At 38.4% G+C, this 21,644-nt stretch overlaps 1 protein-coding gene across 1 annotated transcript; it reads right to left on the reverse strand.

The window, feature by feature from the left end:
* Nucleotides 1-1,843: 1,843 nt before the first annotated feature.
* Nucleotides 1,844-8,229, reverse strand: LOC109029710 (uncharacterized). Its single transcript, XM_019040297.2, has 3 exons — nucleotides 8,118-8,229; nucleotides 5,137-5,674; nucleotides 1,844-2,245 (listed from the first exon to the last, which is right to left on the reverse strand). The coding sequence occupies exons 1-3, from the start codon at nucleotides 8,154-8,156 to the stop codon at nucleotides 1,965-1,967; spliced, it is 858 nt and encodes a 285-aa protein (XP_018895842.2). The 5' UTR covers nucleotides 8,157-8,229; the 3' UTR covers nucleotides 1,844-1,964.
* Between the last annotated feature and the right edge of the window lie 13,415 nt (nucleotides 8,230-21,644).

Genomic DNA, 21,644 nt, shown 5'->3' on the forward strand with positions numbered 1-21,644 from the left:
AAGTCCTATTACACCAAAGAGGTGTAGAGAGTTTTAGTGAATTTTGTCTCATGGAATTGACGCTCCCCCATTTTTACTGAAACTCTCAACTATATATTATTCTCCGTTGGACCAAACAGACAAAACAAAAAACAAGCAAACCCTCATTCTTCCAAGACATCATATTTTCATCCAAAAACGTCGTGAGCAATTGTCGTTTGTATTTCCATGTGGGCCAATTAACTTTGGGTCTCAACTGGCACGTGGACCAAAACTTTCGTGCCGGAAAAACGCACGGACGAAAATTACTGGAAAAAACAGGTGCGCGGACAAAAAATCGTTGACGGAATGTCCCATAACCTATGAGATCAAACTAAATCTTATCTGATAAGGAATATTGTAAGCGCTAAACTCTTTTTTCAGTCTTTAAATGATCCAAATCCGCCGACAACAGGTTTAAAACACTATTTCCGAAAATGCGTATCTCGTGATGAAGAGTCAATTCTTAGTGCCGAAAACGCGAACCTCGGTATTTCTGCCGTATTTTCTAACAGTTCGAGAAATTATTCAAAATGCTGATGGAGTCTGAAAAAACATCTTATTTTTGCTATCCTCAAAAATTATTACCCTTCTACCAACATAGAGAGAAATACAGTATTTTTACTCTCCTGGAAAATCGTGTTTTCCGAGATACGCACTCCTGCACTTCCACCATCGATGTATGTCTATTACTACCATGTTATACGGAGGAAAAACTGTCTATATTCATTAAAGGTAAAGTATCCATCACACTAATCTTACTCCTTTTTCTCAATTTTATAATTTTCTTTTTGTTCAATTTTGGCTCACAAATTGCCTACGACATTTACCTACATCGCATCTCTCATAAAATACGGTTGTTAAGTACATATATGTTGGGAGTACCAAATTCACACGCTGAAAATGGGAGCTGAATATAGCTAACAGCGGTTGTTGTTGTTGTAGCTGGGAGTTGAACATTTGGACTACATTTTGCCGTAATGAACCATAATTTCTGGCTTATTTTAGAAACAACATATATGATATTTTTTTCCTCAAGCAGAAAGATGCTTTCATGGAAGAGCCATGAGATATTGGTTCCTTATTGCAAAATATAATTCATTTATTGGTACGTTGTCGAGTGGCTCCCTGAAATTTCGGGGAGTCGTGAATTACTTTTTAAACAATGAGGATTATAGGATCAACATCACTGCAATAGTTTTTGTATAGATTGGATGAAAACCTCAAATGTATAAAATTACTGTTGCTGAGGAACGATCTATAACTAGCGCTTTTTTACTAAACTTGGCATTAGATTTTAAATAGGGCTATTCGTGCTAAAAAGAACTATGTCGCACGTAAACATCATCCACATAGTTCCTTTTAGCATAAATACTTCCAACTGGACGTATTTTTGCTAAATGGAACTATGTGCAAGTGGAAAGATGGGGTGTGCTTGTTAGTTGAGGCCATAAGAATGAATGGGAATTTAAAAGCGCCAGTGACGTCAGCGGCAACGATCGAGACCGGGCACGACGAGGAGGTCGGTGGTGGGACTCTTTAACTGATGAGCCCTGTCCACAACGCTATTAGTACATGCCGCGCGGCTTATGAGTTAGCAAATTATGACGTTTAGTTCCTTTTGGTTTAATGTAAAATCCCGCTTTTCCATTTTCTCAAATGGAACTGTATCCACTTGTACATTGTTTCTTTTACAGGATGCACGAGCACACACCATCTTTCCACTTGCACATAGTTCCTTCCAGCATAAATACGTCCAATTTCAATTTTTTGCTGCACTCGGTGGTAAATGGATATTTGAATGAACAAACGCAAGCGTCAAAAGTTGAATGATTGATCATAACAGAATTTACTTGAAGTAATCATCATCATTCAACAAGATTGCAAGAGTCGTGAATACCAGAAGAGTATTTGTAAGACCTGAGGGGGTCAGTATTAATTTTGTTTCAATAGTATCGCTTCACACGGTGATGGGGGTAGTCGGAGGGGGTAGGGGACTGTGGTGATGGTAACATTGGCAAAGGCATGATTATGCGAGTGAGTCCGGATCTAGGCATGGGCCCGAAAATAAACAATGTTCCTCGGTGCTCTGGGGGGCGTGACATCATAGGCGGGAAATTCATCATCATTGGATTCCCCATCATCATTTGCCTGTGTGATCTGCATAATAGCCCGAGCGCGTCCATCATGTGCTCCAAAACTCGCAAGAATGGACACAGACCAAGACCTGCAGAATGGAAAATTGGCATACAAAAATTTTATTGCTTCATCTGAAAGCACCTAATGAGCTGAGCTAGCAGTATGTTTCATAATTTTTTCCGACATGGGAAATTGGAGAAAATATATTTGACAGTGAGAAAATTTGCCACCTTGGGACGTCATCTGGTGGCATTTTCCATGTAATCACATATATTTTAGTAGATTACGCTATTTTGTCATATTTTCTGTAATATTGTTCAATTTAGAAACCAAGGATATCCTCGTACTCAGTTTCCCTAATCGTATCGTTTTAAAGATGAACTTCACAAAAGTTAAGACACCTGCACATTTTCTATTAAAGAATAAACTCATCGTACGAGGAGGAGGTTGGTAATGCTGCCGTGCTAAGGAAAAACGCCGTATGAACATTCGAGAGTCACCAGAATTCCCGTGATAAAACATGTATTTTTGACGACACTCATGCATGTTTTCCTTGACATTTTTAGATATTTCAGATTAAATTGCGCACAAAGTTGTCTGAAAAGTTTGGGGGGAAAATGTTCAAAATTTTCTAAGTAAAGTCGGTTTTTATCGAAGGAAACTTGGCAACGTCTGATGGCTCATACGGCGTTCTTCCTTAGCACGGCAGAATGGTAGGTATTTGCTGACTAAGGAAAAACAGGAGGCATAGCTGAGGCATAAGAGGTACCCTGGTAAAAATTGGCGGTAGAATCTGTGTTCCAAAATACCATAGACCTAAAGCCGGCTGTAAGATTTCCAATAACTTCTGTAGCCGGCTGTACAATTTCTTTTAGCCTTTTATAGCCGATGGCGATTAAGCAACAGCCAGACGATAAAGTTTATGCTAAACGTTACTAAATACGGATACTAGGACTTAGTTAGTTTTTGGACTACCGCTCTCTTTTTGTGCCGTAGTATCTTGATTTATTTTGCAAGAAAAGTTCCGTACTTTTGAAGGATGCCTGTCATTCTTAATATGTTGGAGCGCCTTAATTTCTTATAATACTGTGCAATACCTCTGGTGTGAAATAGTTACTTCAGACGCCGTGGCACGCTGCGGCGAGGCGGGCGGGCAGAGAACGCGAAACGCGCATTGGCGCCTACAAACCTAACAGGGATATTTCACGCATTGCGCAATGCGTGAAGTATCCCTGTTAGGTTTGTAGGCGCCAGTGCGTCGCCGCTCCGCTTTGTGTTAGGCTCCAATATTTAATCTCGCGGAGTTAGCGTTTTTCAACTCATGATTTTGAAATGTTTGCACACTCTGTATGGATTATTCTCATTTTAATTGATGAAAAAAAATATGTAGTGAAGGAAAATATAATGTGTGTTTTGTAAATATTAAGGTAGTTCCATATCAAACTTAATGATTTCTAAAGCACACGAATTTATACACAATTTCTTATAGCCTTTTATAGCCAATGGCGACAAAGTGTAAAGCCCGGCGATAGGAACTGTAGCTCGACTGTATACTTTTTTATAGCTTCAAGTAGCCCGGCTATATGATTTGCTCCGCTTTCTACAGCGTCTATATAATCATATAGCTATATGATTTTCAATAGCCTTCTTTTGTCGGCTATAAGAACTTCTATGGTATTTTGAAACGCAGCTCCTATCGCCAATTTTTACCAGGGTATACACTGCCGTGATAGGGAAGAGCGACGTATGAGTATTCTGCTGTTGCCAAATTTCTACCGATAAAATATTTATTTTTGAGGAAAGTTATGCATATTATTCCTTGAAATTTTCAGATGTTTTACATTAAATTGAGGAAAAAATTGCCTAGAAAAATGGAAGGCAAATATTCAAAATTTTCCCAGTAAATTCACTTTTTATCGAAGGAAATATGACAGCTTTTGAAGGTTCATACGACGTTTTTCCTTAGCACGGCAGTACAGGGGTTTCTCATATTTTTATTTCGCCCTCAATTTTCGAGATAGGCCAGAAACCATCTTTAGTGCTGCAATTATTTGTATCTATTCTGCCGTGAAAAGGAAAAGCCATATGAGCATTCAAATATTTCCAAATTCCCTCTCAGAAAATATAGGTTCTTTAAGAAAATCATGAATATATTTCCTTGAATTCTACAGACTTTTAAAATCGAATTTTGAACCAAATCTTCCAAAAAATTGGAAGAAAAATATTCAAAAATATTCCTAAAAATTCGTTATTTTTTGAAGGAAATTTGGCAGCGCCTGATTGCTCATACGGCTTTCTTCCCTAGCACGGCAGTATTGAGGTTAATGTGAGAGATGCCAAAGTGCCTTCAGTTTTCAGTTATGCAACACGGACATCCATCCAGCACGAATAGTTGCATCAAAGCGCCTCATGCCTTGTGATCTCATCGGTTGTTGCAAAATGACGTGAAAGTGCTCATACTTGATCCACACGCAGCGCAAATGACGTAACTTAAAATTGAGTTATTTATTCTACAGCATAATATAATGGTCCGCAAACTTTTTTGAACCAAAAACGTCCGGATATATCGAAGCTAACTTAAGTTACAGTGGGATCTTATTTAATCATATGTCGAGGGCCCAAGAAAAATTTCGACTTTAGCACCGACTCAGTAGGACAATTCCTGCAATGGATAAAAACGCTGGACTTTAAGGAATAATCAAGTGTCTTCATTTATTATATGAAGTTTTATTTATATAGATTTATTTATCTATTGTCTAATTTAATTTAAAGAAAAACAATGAAAATTAACGCGACCTATAGGTACTAAGCGTGCGTATGCGAGAAGCAACTATTCGATCACCCGAACATGGCACGTTATCACTCGAAATTGAAGGCAAACTTAACTCACCAATTCATTAAAAACCAACGATCAAAAGTAGGACGAATTCCAAGTTTAAACGAGCATAAAGAACAACATACCAGCAAGGACCAACAAACCTGGGGGTAGAACTGCATTATCACTATCCGCGTCCTCAAATTCATTCTCAGGGTTTTCCGGATTATTTTTCTCGTCCTCGGGTTTCTCCGGTTTATTCTTCTCGTCCTCAGGTTTCTCCGGTTTATTTTTCTCGTCCTCAGGTTTCTCCGGTTTATTTTTCTCGTCCTCAGGTTTCTCCGGTTTATTCTTCTCGTCCTCAGGTTTCTCCGGTTTGTTCTTCTCGTCCTCAGGTTTCTCCGGTTTCTCTATCTTCCCGGCTTCAGGCTTTTCAGGCGTTTTTGATGGCTCCTCGGTGGGTTTGGGTTCCTGTGCGCCTGGTTTCGGGGGGTCGGTAAATTTCTCCGGCTCCGCGGATGATCCGGGAACCTCGAGGGGCTTTTCCGGATTTACCTCCGGCTGCTCCTGAGCCTTGGCCCTTTGATCGTCGTCCTCCAGGATGTTGTCCTTGGCCTGCAGAGACCACTCGTCCTCCGCGTCTCGCTCGTAGTCACCATACTCCTCTTGGAGACTTGGGGCCACGCAGAGCGCGAGGAGAACCTGAAACAGAACGGCAAGGTTTCCAGTAGAGATGGGAACATCGATTGTGAAACTCCAGAAATTGCGGCGTTTTTTTGTAAATGAAACCGGAACCAGAACCAAAGAAATGGTAATACCTCCTTTTTTTACGAGAGGTGCTGAAATAAGAGAATGAAAATTGGTTTATGTGTTTTTGACATGTGCCAAAACTAGAGATCTGGTAAGGATTTTCTCTGTGAAAGGGGTAGAAATCAGAACCCTAGAACTGTAACACGAGTGTTTCATTATAAACGGAGCCGATATCAGAACTAGGGAACCTGTAAAAGTAGCTGTTTCTCCATAAAATGAACCGGAAGCAGAGATATAGAACTCGTCAGTTTTATAAATGAAACTAGAGCTTGAAATAGAATCTTCACCGGAAAATGAAAAAATGTTGCTAATTCAGCAATCGTGCACAGGTATATTACATTTTGGGGGTACTATCTCAGGAAGGGGTAGTTTTACTCAACGGATTGCTTTTTTGACTCATTCGCACTGAAATGCTTAAACAAATTGCCGATTTAGCATGATGCTGAATGATTAACCACTTTCTCTAAGATACTTCGCAATTCTGTTCGGCCTCTTCGACATAAAAGTACCATGGCAATAGCAGATTATTCTGCCGTGCTAAGGAAAAACGCCGCATGAACATTCGATAGTTGACAAATTTCAGTAGATGAAACATGTGTTTTTGGAAAAATTCATGCAAATTTTTCCTTAAAATTTTCAAATAGTTTAGATTAAATTGCGTACAAAACTTTCTGAAAGTTCTGGAAAATAATATTCACAATTTTACCAGTTATTTCGGTTTTTATCGGAGGAAATTTAGCAACGGCTGAAGGCTCATACGACACAGCAGTTTTGCTCTCACGCGTAGCAAAAACGCATGATTTTCCTCTTCATGCCCATATAGGGCCTCTCCTACAGATCTGTCACCGCATCTCTATACAGATGACGTCACAGTTGTTACAAACGTCAGTAAAGTCTCGATTTCAGTTCCATCGCGTGACACGTTGGTATATGAGCGACGAGTCTTTCACGCAAAAGGTTTTTCGAGTGTGAAGCCATTGCAAAACTAAAAAAATTCCGATTTCTATAGCGGTGGTTTGAATTTCCCACTCTTTTCAATTCTATTTCTTTAAAAAAACGAGTAAAAAAACCATGAATTTGGTTTCCAATGGATATTTTTGAGCGCGATAAAAGAAACAAAAAAATTGAGCGAAATCTCAGAAATCAATAGTGTTTGGTTCCTTTTCTAAAAGAAGTGTACCCGAGAGTACCCAATCATATGCATTTTTTCACGAACAATGATTTCTGGTTTTATCATTGATGAATCGGCCTTGATTCGGCGATCGATCGGCTTTCTCAAGAAAAATGAAGGAAAGAGAAGAAAAATTGCGAATGAAACATGAAAGAGTGCATTGGATTTTGTCTCCACTGCAGCTCTCTGGAAATCAACATTTCAATATCTTGCGTTTAAATAGATCACGCAAACCATAAAAAATAAAATGTTCAATTATTCATTTCAATAAAACCCTCTTAAGTAAGATGAATTTCATCACGGTATAGCGTAATTGAACACACATAAATATATTGTGATTTATGTTTTTCGATGAGTGCAAAGTAAGAGGACAAATGTTAAGAAACTTTAGACAATTACAAAAAACAACAACAATTGAACAACATTTGAATTACAGGTACGATTTGCTTGAAGGTAACTTCAAACTTATTAATAGTGTGGATGATTTTTATTTTGTATTTTTATTTATTCATAGGTTCAGTTAGTTTTTTGGTAATACATTTAAACCCTACCAAAAGCGCATCAGACTAAATTATGCTTAATCAGATTGCTTTATGAAACAAAGTGGTCTGATGTCTGATCATCACCTTCCGACCAAAGTATCACAAGCGCCATGCGACGTTTAAAACTTTTATTTTTACAGAGACATTGTTGGTTGGATCTGTTTGATTTCACTAAATTTTATCGGCAGCACGAGGAAAATTCAATGAAATTTTCGCTTCGTTAGCTTTACATTGTTTAACGAAGCTTTTCGTCCGAAAAGCTTCGTCTCTGTAAAACAATAAAATGGCGGCGGAAATTTTCAAACACCACGTAGAGTTTGTGACTCTTTGGCTTGAAAGTATCGATGTCAGTTTGACCTAAGTCTGACGTCATTCCAATTTAGACTGATATCAATTTGGCGCAGGGGAATCGGCCATCAGCCTGATTCAAACTCCTCTATGGAACCGACACCTTCCCAGGGAAGTCGAGAAAACCGATTTTAAACCGAGCGTATACAACATTGAATCCCCCGCAAAATACACACACACACGCGCGATCGAGGTATCGGAGATGAAAAAAACACATCACAATACAAGTTATTCTAAAATCTAAATCCAAGGTACTTCAAAGATGATGACTCACCAACCCGAAAAGGAGGGACACTTTATATTCACCACTCATGCTTCTCAAGCGGAGAATACAATCTGCGCAGCTAGAGGTCCCAGCTCTTGGAATCGCGTGCTTTTATCGCAGCTTTTGACGTGGTGAACTTTCCAGAGTCCTCTCGCAAAAACCGCGCACTCCTCCGCACAGCGGATCGAGTCGCAGAGAGGTCGGACATGAAATTTGTACGTTTAAATCGTCAAATTTTAAATTTTTAGGGGTGTCAGAGTTCAGAAATTTCGTGAGAGATTATAAGAAGAAATTTCATGAGGAAATTTCAAGAAGTTTCATGGGGAAAAAAGAAATTTCATGAAAATTCAGAAATTTCATGGGGAAAAAAGAAATTTCATGAAATTTCTTGTGAAATTTCACGAAATTTCATTCGATGAAATTTCTTGTGAAATTTCACGAAATTTCATTCGATGAAATTTCTTTTAGCAACTCTGGGGGTGCTTCAAAAATAAATCTTCACGAGAGAACCACTTTTAAAACTTCCAAGTTTTGAATGAACGGAGTTATAAGCGTTTAAAGTTTCCCAATTTTGTCCGACTTCCCCCATCGACTCGATCCATTGTACGACGCTCGGATTGGCAAAAACTTCAAGGCTGAAACTTTTGTTCTCGGCCCCCCTCACTTTTTTTTGGAATTGCGTCATGCACACATTCGAGCATCGAGGGAAAGAGCTAAACAGAGTCATGTTGGTAAAGCATTGGACGGATTCATAGCCCGATTTTTGAACAAGCAAATCAAACAGTCGCTCGAAACCCGATATTTGGACTGCGTAAAGCAGAAAGGAACCAAGCCACATCAGCTTTTGCCAACTTTTACCATAGGCATAATTTTTACATGAAAACGGTTGTGCGGATTTTTATGCGAATTTCATTGAATTTTCTGCTTAGTGCGAAGCAAATTCTTTATGGTTTACAAAGAAATCCGCACAAACATTCTCTTGTAAAAATTTTAATTTCCGAGTTAAAGGCTGCAGCTGATGTGGCTTTGGTTCCTTACTACTCAACGCGGTCCATTTTGGGGCGCTATATTTTGGATTTTGTGTTATAGAGAAAGGAGAAGGGAAATAAAAATAATCAACAAAATTGAACAGGTTATTTGAAGAAGAACGTAACAACCAAAAGTCAGCTTTCGAGAAAATATGAAAAAACTTGATGCTTCCGTTATAATTCTTCATATTTCCGTCCGGAAAAAATCACCATTGTTCTGCCCATTATCCAAGACCATACGTTCAGACGAGCGGGGTCGGAGACATTGGGCAAGAAATACATTTTTTAAAAAATTTGGCGGATACGCGCTTTTTCGATAAAACTGCTCAGCGCTACTATTTTCAGTAGAATAATGACAGTCGGATCGTATGCGTGTTCGATGACGATTTTAAAAATCATAATCGTGCCTCTTTTGCTTCTTCCTCCTCTTTTCTTTTTCTCCAATCTGTTTTCTCCTCTATTTCCTCTTTTCTTTTCTTCTCTCTCCACTCGTCCCTTCTTCTTCATCTACTTCTTTCTCTGCTTCTTCTTCTTTCTATTTTCTTATTCTTTTTATGTTATCGTGTTTGCAAAAAATTCGCGGACATTGACTATCTGACAATGAGTCACTTGCCCCGGTCACGTTATCCACCGCGGTGGTGACACCCGTGGTTTCTTCCACTTTGCTTTCATCAGTCAGTGACGCAATAGGTACTGAACTTGAAACTTGTCTGAAAACAAGGTCGCAAGAACTAAGGATGTCACTACCGCGGTGGATGACGTCAAAAATCCGACTTTTCAACGGTCGATTTCTCGGTTAACATTGAACGTGGAAAGTTGCGGTTTGGGCAGATCTTATTACTTTTAGCTAATCTACAAAAATCTAGCATCAAAACAGATTCTGTGACCGAACTGACCCATTATGTTGAGGATGATAACACTTTTCAACCACGGGGAGCTCGGGTTGTGTACACTAAAAATTGAAGAAAAACCTACGTGACGTTGTAGTAACCTCTTCCTGACTTAAGCTCTTATTTGGACCGTATTAAGCAGAAAGAAACCAAGCAACACCAGCTATTGCCGAATTTAATTGGGCAATTTTACTTACCTGAAAACGGTTGTGCGAATTTTTGTGCCAGTAAATTTTCTGCATTCAAGTAATTCCTTAAAATTTTCAGAGGAATTCGCACAAACGTTCTCTTGTAAAAAAAATCAAACCGCCAAATTAAATTTGGCAGCTGGTAGCGGCTTGGTTCCTTCCTGCTGAAGGCACCATTAGTGTGTCTCTCGGATGAGCGTGTCAAATCACGGTGATACCACTATTCGACCACGTGGGAGCACGGGTTGCCTACACTCAAAATTGAAGGCAAACTGAGTGCCGTTAAAGTAACCTCTTTCCGTTCGGTGGAATGCTATTTTTTGAGTGTGTGTATCGACACACACACGCACGATACCACATTTCACAAAGATACCACAATTCGATCGCGTAGGATCTCGTGTTTTTCGTATGGTGATTCATGGTTTCCATCATTAGAAAGCGCTCTGCACTGGGAGATGTGGCTCGGAACTTACGCCCTTTTCCCATTGAAGCAGATCTTCAAATTATAAAGAAAGGCGTTTTAAGAGCACTTTGGATAAAATTTCTTGGTAGTAAGATCGTCCGCCACCTTCAATAGTATTCCGTCGAAAACTCTATTTCTGAAAATTTTATAGCTAAGCTCTGTTTCAAAGAACCCGGTTAGATTCCCGGAAGACATCTTCAGAAATTCTTTTCTATAGATAAAAAGAATCAGGAGCCAAGTTTTTGGCGTTTAAGGGGGCACAATGGCTATTTTGCTTTGGGGGATGAATAACCTGAATTCGGCCCTGCATGGGTTTTGGCCGAATGACATTTGGATTGCATTTTGCCAAAGGAACCACTAGCATTGCAATGATGCTAAGATTTTGCAACTTTATCTTTTGCAATAAGATTGCGGAAATCGTGAAAAACTATGAAATTTAGATGGTAATTTTTGTCTTAAATTCACAGTTTTTAGCGAGTAAAATAGAAACTATGAATGGATAATCGGGTTTTTCCTCCAAGACAAAAGAAGTTGCACAATCTTAGCAACATTGCAATGCTAGTGGCTCCTTTTTGCAAAGTTCAATCCATTTATGGTTCCAAATGAGTTGACAAGGGAACGAGCAAAGCAAAAAGAAAAGGAATCTCATTCGCAATTCTAAGAGACAATTTAGCTTCAAGGAACCAGGAATGAAGATAGAATTGAAGAAAATATCTACGGAGGTAGACAATCTTTTTCATAGATATATTACAAAGCTTTGATCATAGCAAATCAATACATATATTCTCCAATCCAAACCGAAAATGGTATTACAGCCTGTCCATTTCCATCAGTATGTAGCGGCTTGCTATATATGGATCGAGGCTCATCGCTGGAAAAATCAAGTCTTTTGCTGCGGAGTGTATCCAATACCAGGTTTGAATTTTTAATGAGTTTTTTATGAGGAAAAATCAAAGTGCAGTGCATGTTGATTCGCGTCCGATTTCTGTAAAAAAAAAAAAAAATTCCCAGAGGCACTCGTATCACATGTAAATCAGGACCCTTTGCATGCACATTTAATTTCTGTTCTGAGTATATTTAACGCCCGTGTGATTGCGGGGCCAGAATTTGCCCGCTGATTCGTTTAAACTGGAAGATGATGAATCATATTTTGATTCTTTTCACACGATATGCAAGAATATAGAGAGGGAACTTAGAGAAGACCGGAATATAGTATGTATCAGCACAGCGGTGCACAATGGGCCTGTTGCATGCAAGAGATACAGCCACGCGAATAGACTTTTTAGAGGTTAAATGACACGAAAATTACGATGGTCACATTAAAAAAGTCTGAAATACACTCCTTACTGCGCAATTTGCGTTGTTAGGAACGCGCTTTTTTAAATTTCCCGCGTCTGAGGGCAGTTTTCTAATCACCGGAAACGAGCAAACGGCGGGCTCGGTGATTTCCGGAAGATGCCGAGTCGTTGTTGTTGTTGTTGTTGTTATTTTTTCCTTCAGTTTGTTTACAAACCCAACGTGATCTCCTATAGTGGTCCATATACGCTTTATGCGGTAACCAAATCGATCAACTTTTAAATATCCAACGCAATCCTTCTACATTTTATTTCACGATGTCACGAGCTCCGATTTTTAGGTTATGTTGTCAGTTTTAGTTGACCGGAAATAGCCGCGAGTTGCCGTTAATTGTTTCCGTTAGAAAACTGCCCCCAGACGCGGGAAATTTGAAAAAGCGCGTTCCTAACAACACAAATTGCGCAGTAAGGAGTGTATTTCAGACTTTTTTAATGTGACCATCGTAATTTTCGTGTCATTTAACCACTAAAAAGTCTATTCGCACGGCATCTATTCGCTCTTGCATGCAACAGGCCCATTCAAAACCGGTATAGTTTCCGTAGCGGTTTTTGGATGAAATATTTGGGAATAATGAACCGCATAATTTTTCCATATCTTAACATGGCATTATTTCACCGTCCTGACACACTTTGTCTTGCTTTTTTTTTCCATTTTTCACTCTCGGGTGGAGAAGTACTCCTATTAAGTGATCGACGCGGTCATTAGGAATAGTCAACAACACATTATTGAACTTATTTATTTTACCTGGGGTCCTATCCAAAAAACATTATCTTAACTCAACTAAGGTACAGACCAAAATTTAAAAATATGAGAAACTTCATAATAGAAAGGAAAATGTGACGAAAAACAAATTAATCAATGTTGAGAAATATTGGACGGAGCTGGGCGTGGCTTTATGACGTGTCTCAGTATGTAAACGAGCAACTCACGAGACACATTTTTGTGATGAAATCTTACTTACTACACTGTGATAATAGGGCGTTTCAAAAAAACTTTTTTTTTAAAAAAAAACTTTGCTTCGCTCAAAATTCCTGGTGCTATACTGTACCTCAGTAACATGAGAATGGGTCAAATTTTGGTTTCGCACATTTCTACGTGGATCCCAAGCCCCCTATTTTCGTAAAATGGGCTGATTCTGAGGATTTTTCATTCAAGCTGTATATTCACATACAAGTAGGAAACCCGTGTGCGCAGTGCGCACAGGAAAACCCCTACCATCAGCAATCACTGTGATTAGTGATCTGTTACAAATTTTGTTTCCGAATTTTTATTTACTTTTTCAAAATTGGCGAGATGCACTGGTTTGATAAAAATGCAGAGATTAGTAGTACGCTGATTCAAGCTGCTATATTGATCTGTTCTGCAGTAAGCTCATGTGATAATTATAATGATCGAAAATACCCAATCAAAAGTCGGTTAATTTCACAAAGATTGGTTATTCTTGTCAGTTCAATTTTTAATTGAAGTTAGCTGGTGAATTTCAGCCGCGAAAATTACGGGATTTAACCAGCGGTTTCGTTCAATCCTCGGCAATGGCGAGTTTTTCGTCTACATAAATAGCGAAAAAAGTGTGATTTTTCCACCTGCATCCTCGCGAAAAATGCTTGATTTTGCCAGGAATTTTGTAAAAAAAAATAAAAAAATAAGAAATAACGCGATAATCACCACGATATCACGGTAAATTATTGACGGTGTAAGTCGGTAATCACATAACTCGGTTTGCGACGTCGCAGACTTCCTATCGTACTTTATTTTTTAAATGGAAAACTACACAACGGAAATTCTTTAAAACTTTCACGATTTTCCTTCTCTATGCAAAGAAAATGCTGCAAAAACTTCCAGAAATGATGTCAATTCGTTCTCCTTTAAAAAGGTAACATAGAGGCGGAGATTTTCAGACACCGCAAACGAGTTATGTGACTTACACCGTCGAAATACGTCAAGTTCCTAACGCATTCCTAAAATCACTATAATTGCGCGTTATTCATACATCAACATTGTGGCATACACGCGAATTTCCAACTCAATTGAGACTTCATAGATGCACTCATAAAACTCATAAACATCTGTTATTTAGAATGGGCGAAAACGTATGATTTTCCTTAATTTCGCGTAATACCACATACCTACTCCGAGGTTCGAATAGTTGCTCGCTTCATTTCTGCCTGTTGAAAGTGACAAATTCCGAGAATTCAATCTCAAAGTCACGAAAACTACGGGATTTAACCATTGGTTTCCTTATAAGTTTTAATTTTTTGAAATTAAAAAAAAAAAAAAAAAAAAAAAAAAAAAAAAAAAAAAAAGCATTAGCGATGATCCGAAATTTTGTAATTACGACTCATATATGTTCATTAAACTATGGTAGAAACAGAAAGCAGGTGGAGAATGTCGAAGCGATGTTCTAGTTTTGCGCCGCTGTCAGCGCCGCGCTTGCAAGAGCAGTGTGAGTTTGACCGAGCCATTATCATAGTACAGAACGCCTTCAATCCAGCTAGCGGCAATATGGACATCCCCCATGGTGAAATAGCTGTATCAAAGCGCCTTTCATGATCGAAATTAAATGTTGATGAAATGCGCGCGAAAAACCCCGCTTTTCCTCCGATTGCAACGTTGCACACCGTCACTTGCGTTCCGATTTGGTTTATTTATATTTTATTTTTGAAGCCAAACAACAGCTACTTTCAAAATTTTCCGAAAATTTTCCTAAATCATTTCGAAACACAAGACAAACGTAACAAAAAGCAACCCCGTGAATTGATTTAAAAACTACTAAGAGAATGTTAGTGTATTTTACGCGATTGATTTTCTTCAAGATTAACAATTTTTCGTTTGAAAAACAAAAACTTTTTGCTATCGTATAGGCATTTTTTTTTTTGGATTTAGATGACGACGATAGATACTATCGCTCTGGCTACTTTTTGCTAATTGCAATCCATATCATGAACTTATGGGTACCTAGAAGCATGTTTCTAATGCTAAACGCTCTCTAGCACGCTCAAGAACAGCAGGTCCAAATTTCAAGCCATTATCTGCATTAGAAACTAGTATCGAACGTTTTTTAAATTAATCGTTTCAAAAACTGGCAACTGCGCAGGCACACGTTAATTGCGTTTTTTTTCTAGTGCGCATTGCGCAGTTTATCTTCCTCCGACTTTGAAGTGCTTTCAGAGAAACTATTTTCAGTGTCTCTCATATCACATAACCCACATTTTCCCTTTCCACGAGGGCGTGGATCATAGATTTCTCGCTTTAATTTTGTTTCCATCTTAATGGAAATTTGCCTGACTCCATTAAGAAACATTAACAGGAGGGGGTAAAATGGTGTCGGATGCGTAATGGAGTTTAAAAAACTTTCCTAAGTCTCCCTCCTAACATTTTCCAGTCTGAAAAAATTTCGAAACAACCTCCTCATCTTCTCTCTTCCTACTTATTCCCCTCCTTCTCCTCCTCTTTCCCCCTTTCTCGAGGCCTTGTACCGTATCAAGTACAAGCGTCCTAACAGTACTTACATCTTAAGTACGAAAATTCATGGATTATTCTAAGCCTCAGAGGAGCTCGAAGTCTGCTCAAGGCTCGAAATCTGAAAAGTGACAAAAATACAGGCCTCTATTTGCAAATCATCATGAATGCGACCGATGCATTGGCGGATCTAGCAAATTGGCAACATTGTTTTTCTCCATTTAAGCATATGAAAATGTATTGATTCTTAGAGGGAGCAGGTGCTCCGAAAAGAATCGATTATTTAACATAGGTTTAAATGGAGGAAATCTGGTGTTGCAAAATTGCTGCACGGAGAAAAAAAACTCGTGCGTGGGACCCGAAGTTTAGGTCATATGGATCTCTGAAGATTGTAACACAAAGCAAGTCCAATTAATGAATAAAAATGAATTGGTTGCAGATAAATGGCAGGCAAATGAATTAAGAAATGGTAAGTGTCTGAAATTTTATAAATTTCGTGTCTAAATTGAAACTATACTGAGTGAACGGAACACAAAAATACCCTTGGTTCTAAAATTGAACAATATGCGAGGAGATATGAAAAAAATATCTAGTCTGCTAAAATACATGTGTTTATAATGAGAAATGCCGCCTGATGACTCGAGGTATATTCTCACTTTTAAATCTATCTTCATGCTATTTTCCACACGGAGAAAAAAACTTCGTGCGTGGGACCCAAAGTTTAAGTCATATGGATCTCTGAAGTTTTCGGATTGAGCATCTGAACACTTTAGGTCCAGCTGCTGAGGTTTGGATCACACATCTGAAACTTCAGTTCTTAAGAACTGAAGTACTTCGGTTTTCACATCCGAAAAACTTCGTTTCTCACATCCGAAAAACTTCGTTTCTCACATCCGAAAAACTTCGTTTCTCACATCCGAAAAACTTCGCTTCTCACATCTAAGGTACTTCAGATGTAAGAACTGAAGTTTCAGATGTGTGATCCGAACCTCGTCAAATAGACCCAAAGTGTTCAGACGCTCAATCCGAAAACTTCAGAGATCCATATGACCTAAACCTCGGGTCCCATGCACGAGTTTTTTTTTTCTCCGTGCATGTTAGAAGAAAATTATGAAAAAGATTCAAAATCAGCTTTTTAAGCACTCTCAGATGAAGCAATAAAAAATTTGCGTGCAAATTCTCCATTTTTTCGCAACCGCACAATGCAATTAAACCTCACTGTCTCTCCTTCCTTCAACGGGACACATTTAGGTTAAAAGGTACTATCTGCAACGTGACGTGGGCCCCTTTGCATCTAATTTCATGCGTTTTTGGACCCAATTTCAGAATGGAGATCATATATTTTGTCTTAAACACCTACGTTCAATTTTTCAAACAAGGAAGTATCTACTGACTTGCAGACTCCAGTGAATTGCGTGCAGACGGAGAGGAGTGGAATTTTCAAAGGAAATTCTGCGTAATGAAGTGCTGACATACTTCGTGGATTTTCAATTGAGTCAATCAGAGTTCCATCCGATGATCATCATGCCATATTCAGCCAAACTTCTGCTGTGAGTAATAGACTGAGCTTGGAGTTACACGCTGTCTTACGAAACAGTATTGCTAATAGGTCTGTTGCACTCAAGAGTTATGGCTTAAAAAACCAAAGGTTGAGCTATTAGCCGATTCTACAAATATAAGCAATGATTGCGATTCAGGTCATGCTTTAATCAAAGAAAACAATGTGCAAGAGGAAGTTAGGTATGTTTGCATAGATTTTACCTTAACATGCTTATATTTGTAAAATCGGCAACTAACTCAACTTTTTAATTGTTTTCATCATCATGATTAGCGAAAAAACGAAACATCTTGCAGCCTAATACTGCCGTGCTAAGGAAGAACGCCGTATGAACATTCGAGATTTGCCAAATTTCCTTCGATAAATTTTATTCGAAATAAATTCCTTCGATGAATATTTTTCCTTGAAATTTTCGGAAACTTCAGGTGAAATTTTGAACAAAATTATCTGCAAAATTGGAAGGAAAATATTCAGATGCTTACCGGGAGATTCGTGTTTTATCGAAAGAAATTTGGAAACGCCTAAAAGCTGATACGGCGTTTTTCCATAGCACGACAGAACATACGCTTAACAGAAAAAATCGCACGAAAATCGCCTTGGACATGTCAAAAGAGTCTGAAATTCATTCCTTAGCGCAAAATTTGCGTAGCTTGTAACGCGCTTTTCCAACTTTCCGCGTCTGCGGGGAGTTTTTGTCAGTCACCGCCGCCCAGGGTTGCACAGACAGGAGTCGGAAAAACTATCTGGGTAAACAAACAATTCCACTACTTGTTTTTATTCTATGATTTCAATCGGTTTTAAGCGTTTGTTTCCTTTTCTTTTCTTTAATTTGCAAAAACAAAAACTTTGAATGGATTGAAATCTTACACAAGGAGAGTTAAAACAGTTTACGAGATCGTTTGTTTATTTAGGTCAGGTCTCTCTCCGGGTAAACCTGACTGCCGCACAGTGGATCGAGTTAACAGAGGAGGTCGGACAAAATTTGGAAACTTTAAACGCTTATAACTCCGTTTGTACAAGATTTGAAGGTTCTAAAAGTGGTACCATTGGTTTCCTCGTGAAATTTTCTTCGAAAAGCACCCCTCGAAATTTAAAACGTGACAAAATAAACATGAAAATTTGCAGTTTTAGTCAAAAATTTCATGTCCGACCTCTCTAATTGACTCGATCCACTGTGTGCCGGCTTCCGAGAAAAACTGCTCGCACACGCGGTTTGGACAAAGCGTGTTTCAAACCTCGCAAATATTGGGACCTTAAGGAAGGTATTTCAGACTTTTTGATGTGTCCACCGAAATTTTCGAGCAAATTCACCAGTATAGGAGGTATTTTCAGTTGACTGTATCAGTTACGTGCAACGGACTTATTGGCACTCTGAAGCTGCCGTACTAAGGAAGGACGCCGTATAAACCTTCAGACGTTGCCAAATTTGCCTTAGTAGAACACGAATTTCCTGGTAAATTCCCCAAATTCCAGTTCTTCCAATTTCCCCTGGTTTCCTCCCTCCAATTTTTCAGATAATTTTGCTCGCAATTTCAACGGAAGTTCCTGAAAATTTCAAGGAAAAATATTCATAACTTTTTTCAAAAATAAACATTTAACTTAATGAAATTTGGCAACTCTCAAATGTGCATACGGCGTTCTTCCTTAGCACAGCAGAAAGGGTCTCAACCTATAAAACTTTTGGAGGAAGACTACAGAGAGCACACAAATCAAGTTTTGAAAAGGTGACTCGATCTAAATTTAACCTTGGGTGGCAGTGGCCACCTCCGGACAAAGTCTGAACTCGGCAACAATAGAAGCGGTCAGAAGAAAATGGTGGCAACCAACCACAGACACACGTAACTCCCTTAATTTGATCACATGAAACGTGTAGAGAAGTTAATGCTCCAAAAGAAAAAACTGCGCAGCATTTTTTTGTTTTTTTTAATGTGTCATTGCCTCGATGCACATGTCGGCAGTCTAGACGGTAAAATGAACATGCAATTTTTCTCTCTCCTTTTTTCAATAAAACTCTTTTTATTGACTCGGTTTTAGAGGGAACGGAGGTCCACATCTCCTCACGAATTCAAAAAAATTCCATCCATTATCAGATTTTCCCTTACAATGTATAATTATAGAGCCGCTTCTACGAAAAATTCTGGCACAATGCTGCCGCTTCCACGGAAAATTCTGGCACAATGCTGCTCGTACCATAAAAACGGCGTTCGGCTATTGCCAAATTCCTTCTCAGAAAATTCAGGTGAGGACCCAAGTAAAATTTTAAAATTTTTGCTTATCTAATATTGAGTGTTAGGTATATTAGTGTGTTTCATAATATTCATTCTGCTTGCTACAAACGATGAGACCAATAGTTCATTAGAATAAATTACTTGGAAAAATAATTAATTAAAAAGACAATAACATCTACCGAATAAAATTTACAAATTCACAATTAAAGCTAGCGAATACTTTTCAAATTGCTATTTGGTAACGGTAAGTGATTAAATGTTTTACCTAAAAATTTAGAATAGAATTTTGAAATACAAGCTTGATGCCAGCTATAAAGGTAATACTGAGGAGGCACGGCATCAAGGATGGAATCAAGTGTGGCGTGCTTTGCGATATATCGATATTTCCCCATTTGAAACTATGGTAAAGAATCGATCAAGTGTTCTTTGCAAACACCCTGTCTATCTATCCTTCTCCATAGGTTTAAGGGACAGATCAATCGATGTATCGCAAAGCACACCACGCCCCTGTGGCCTATGCGGCAAAATTGAAGACGAATTTCTAGTGGACGATATCCTTTGATAGGTTTACCCATGGTCTTTTAGTTTAGCAAATTTTATGGAAAGCGATCAATGTGTGTTCTTTGAATAGATTTTTCATTATACTATTGACGCTTTCTGGTATGTTTGCTGCCGAGCAACAAAACCAAAGGCGAATTTCCGGTGGACGATACCCACCAGTAGGTTAAGAACATCGGTTTGATTCAGGCTTATGGATCGATGTAATTGTGTGTTTTTCAATTTGATATCTGGGTGCTTTCAAATAAGCGACTAATTTAGTGTCTCCAGTTGATTTCATCGCTAGAATATGGCAACAATGATCAAATAACATTTTTTTTTTTCTCATTCACCGTACTATTGTCGACTAATTCACACTATTTTCTACATTATTCAGACTAAAATAAAAATTTAGCAGAATATTCATTGTGCAAATTACTCTGATTTATCTCAAATTTGCGTGTTATACGTGCCTGGCTCTGAGCCTTTTGGCTATATGGCACGTTTTTCATCTCGATCAGCTAATGCAAAATTTTTTCTAATGAAATCTTAAGTCCTTAATATATACCTTTAGCAATCATAAAAAATTACATACTTGCAGTAGATCAACTATGTTAAGATGGCATAATCAAGTGCTTTTAAATTATTAAGAAAAATGATCTTTCAACGGTTAGCTTTGTAAATTTTACGATGGTTGGTAGTATTTTTTGAATTTCTTTGGAATTTTCCATCAATATTTTGGTTCCTTTTTCGGAAATCAACCAAGCGACCCCCCCCCCCACTCGAATTTGACAAATTGTCATTCCCTCATCTTCGAAATGCACCAGGAACTCCAACCAATCTATCCGTCATACGTCAAATCACGTAGGCTCGAACGCGCGCATTAACCCGAGTTTTTTCAGTCCAATTTTTCCCCGAGCTTAAATCTCAGTTTTCAAATTTTCATAACAGAATGGGCCAGTTTCGCTGGTCACAGAATCGTGTTCTGATGCTAGATTCTTGTAGATCAGCTAAAAATAATAAGATCTGCCAAAATAGAAACTCTACGTATAGCACAAACGAGATATCCCGCTCTGAAAAATTCGGTTTATGACGTCATCCACCACGGTAGGGACTCCCTTGGTTTCTTCCAACTTGTTATATTTTTTTAGGGAGACACACACTTTCACTGGTTCCTTAATGCGAAACTCGGATGAAAGCAAGGTGGAAGAAACCGGGGGTGCCACCACCGCGGTGGATGACGTCATAAACCGAGTGTTTCAAACAGTGATATCTCCGTTAATATTGAACTTAGAAAGTTGCTGTATGGACAGAGCTTGTTACTTTTAGCTGATCTACAAGAATTGAGCATCAAAACAAGATTCTGTGACCAGCACAACTGACCTATCGAGCCTGACCAAGTAAAAAAATTGTGGCGCTACTGCACGAGGAAAATATACAAGTCTCCCATAGCATAGTAGTAGCATAGTCATAGTAGTATATATAAGTGGGTCTTTTAGTAAGATTAACGACTGTTGAGTCCAACTGTTTGGACGTATTTATGCTAAAAAGAACTAAGTGTATAGGGTTTGCGTGAGACATATGAGGACTCATCTGTAACAATAGCGGATGTGAAAAATTACCTTTTTGAAACACATTAAAAAAACTGTTTCGGCATCGAGAACATTTTTACAAAATACTTGAGAAGTGATCCTCGAGATCTGTACATTATGCCAGAGCCGAATATATTAAATTTTTGTGTGAACAAAACAGTTTTTTAAGCGTGTTTCGAAAAGGTAATTTTTCACATCCGTTATTATTACAGATTAGTCCTCATACAACCTTTTTGC

The sequence above is a fragment of the Bemisia tabaci genome, chromosome 7 (assembly GCF_918797505.1).
Source record: "Bemisia tabaci chromosome 7, PGI_BMITA_v3".
Classification (NCBI taxonomy): Eukaryota; Metazoa; Arthropoda; class Insecta; order Hemiptera; family Aleyrodidae; genus Bemisia; species Bemisia tabaci.

Excerpts from the sequence above, each read along its gene's own strand:
- LOC109029710 (XM_019040297.2), bottom strand. The coding sequence starts at position 8,156 with ATGAGTGGTGAATATAAAGTGTCCCTCCTTTTCGGGTTG. Across the intron at positions 5,675-8,117 it reads TGTCCCTCCTTTTCGGGTTG|GTTCTCCTCGCGCTCTGCGT; the intron begins GTGAGTCATCAT and ends GTTCTGTTTCAG. Across the intron at positions 2,246-5,136 it reads TAATGCAGTTCTACCCCCAG|GTCTTGGTCTGTGTCCATTC; the intron begins GTTTGTTGGTCC and ends TCCATTCTGCAG.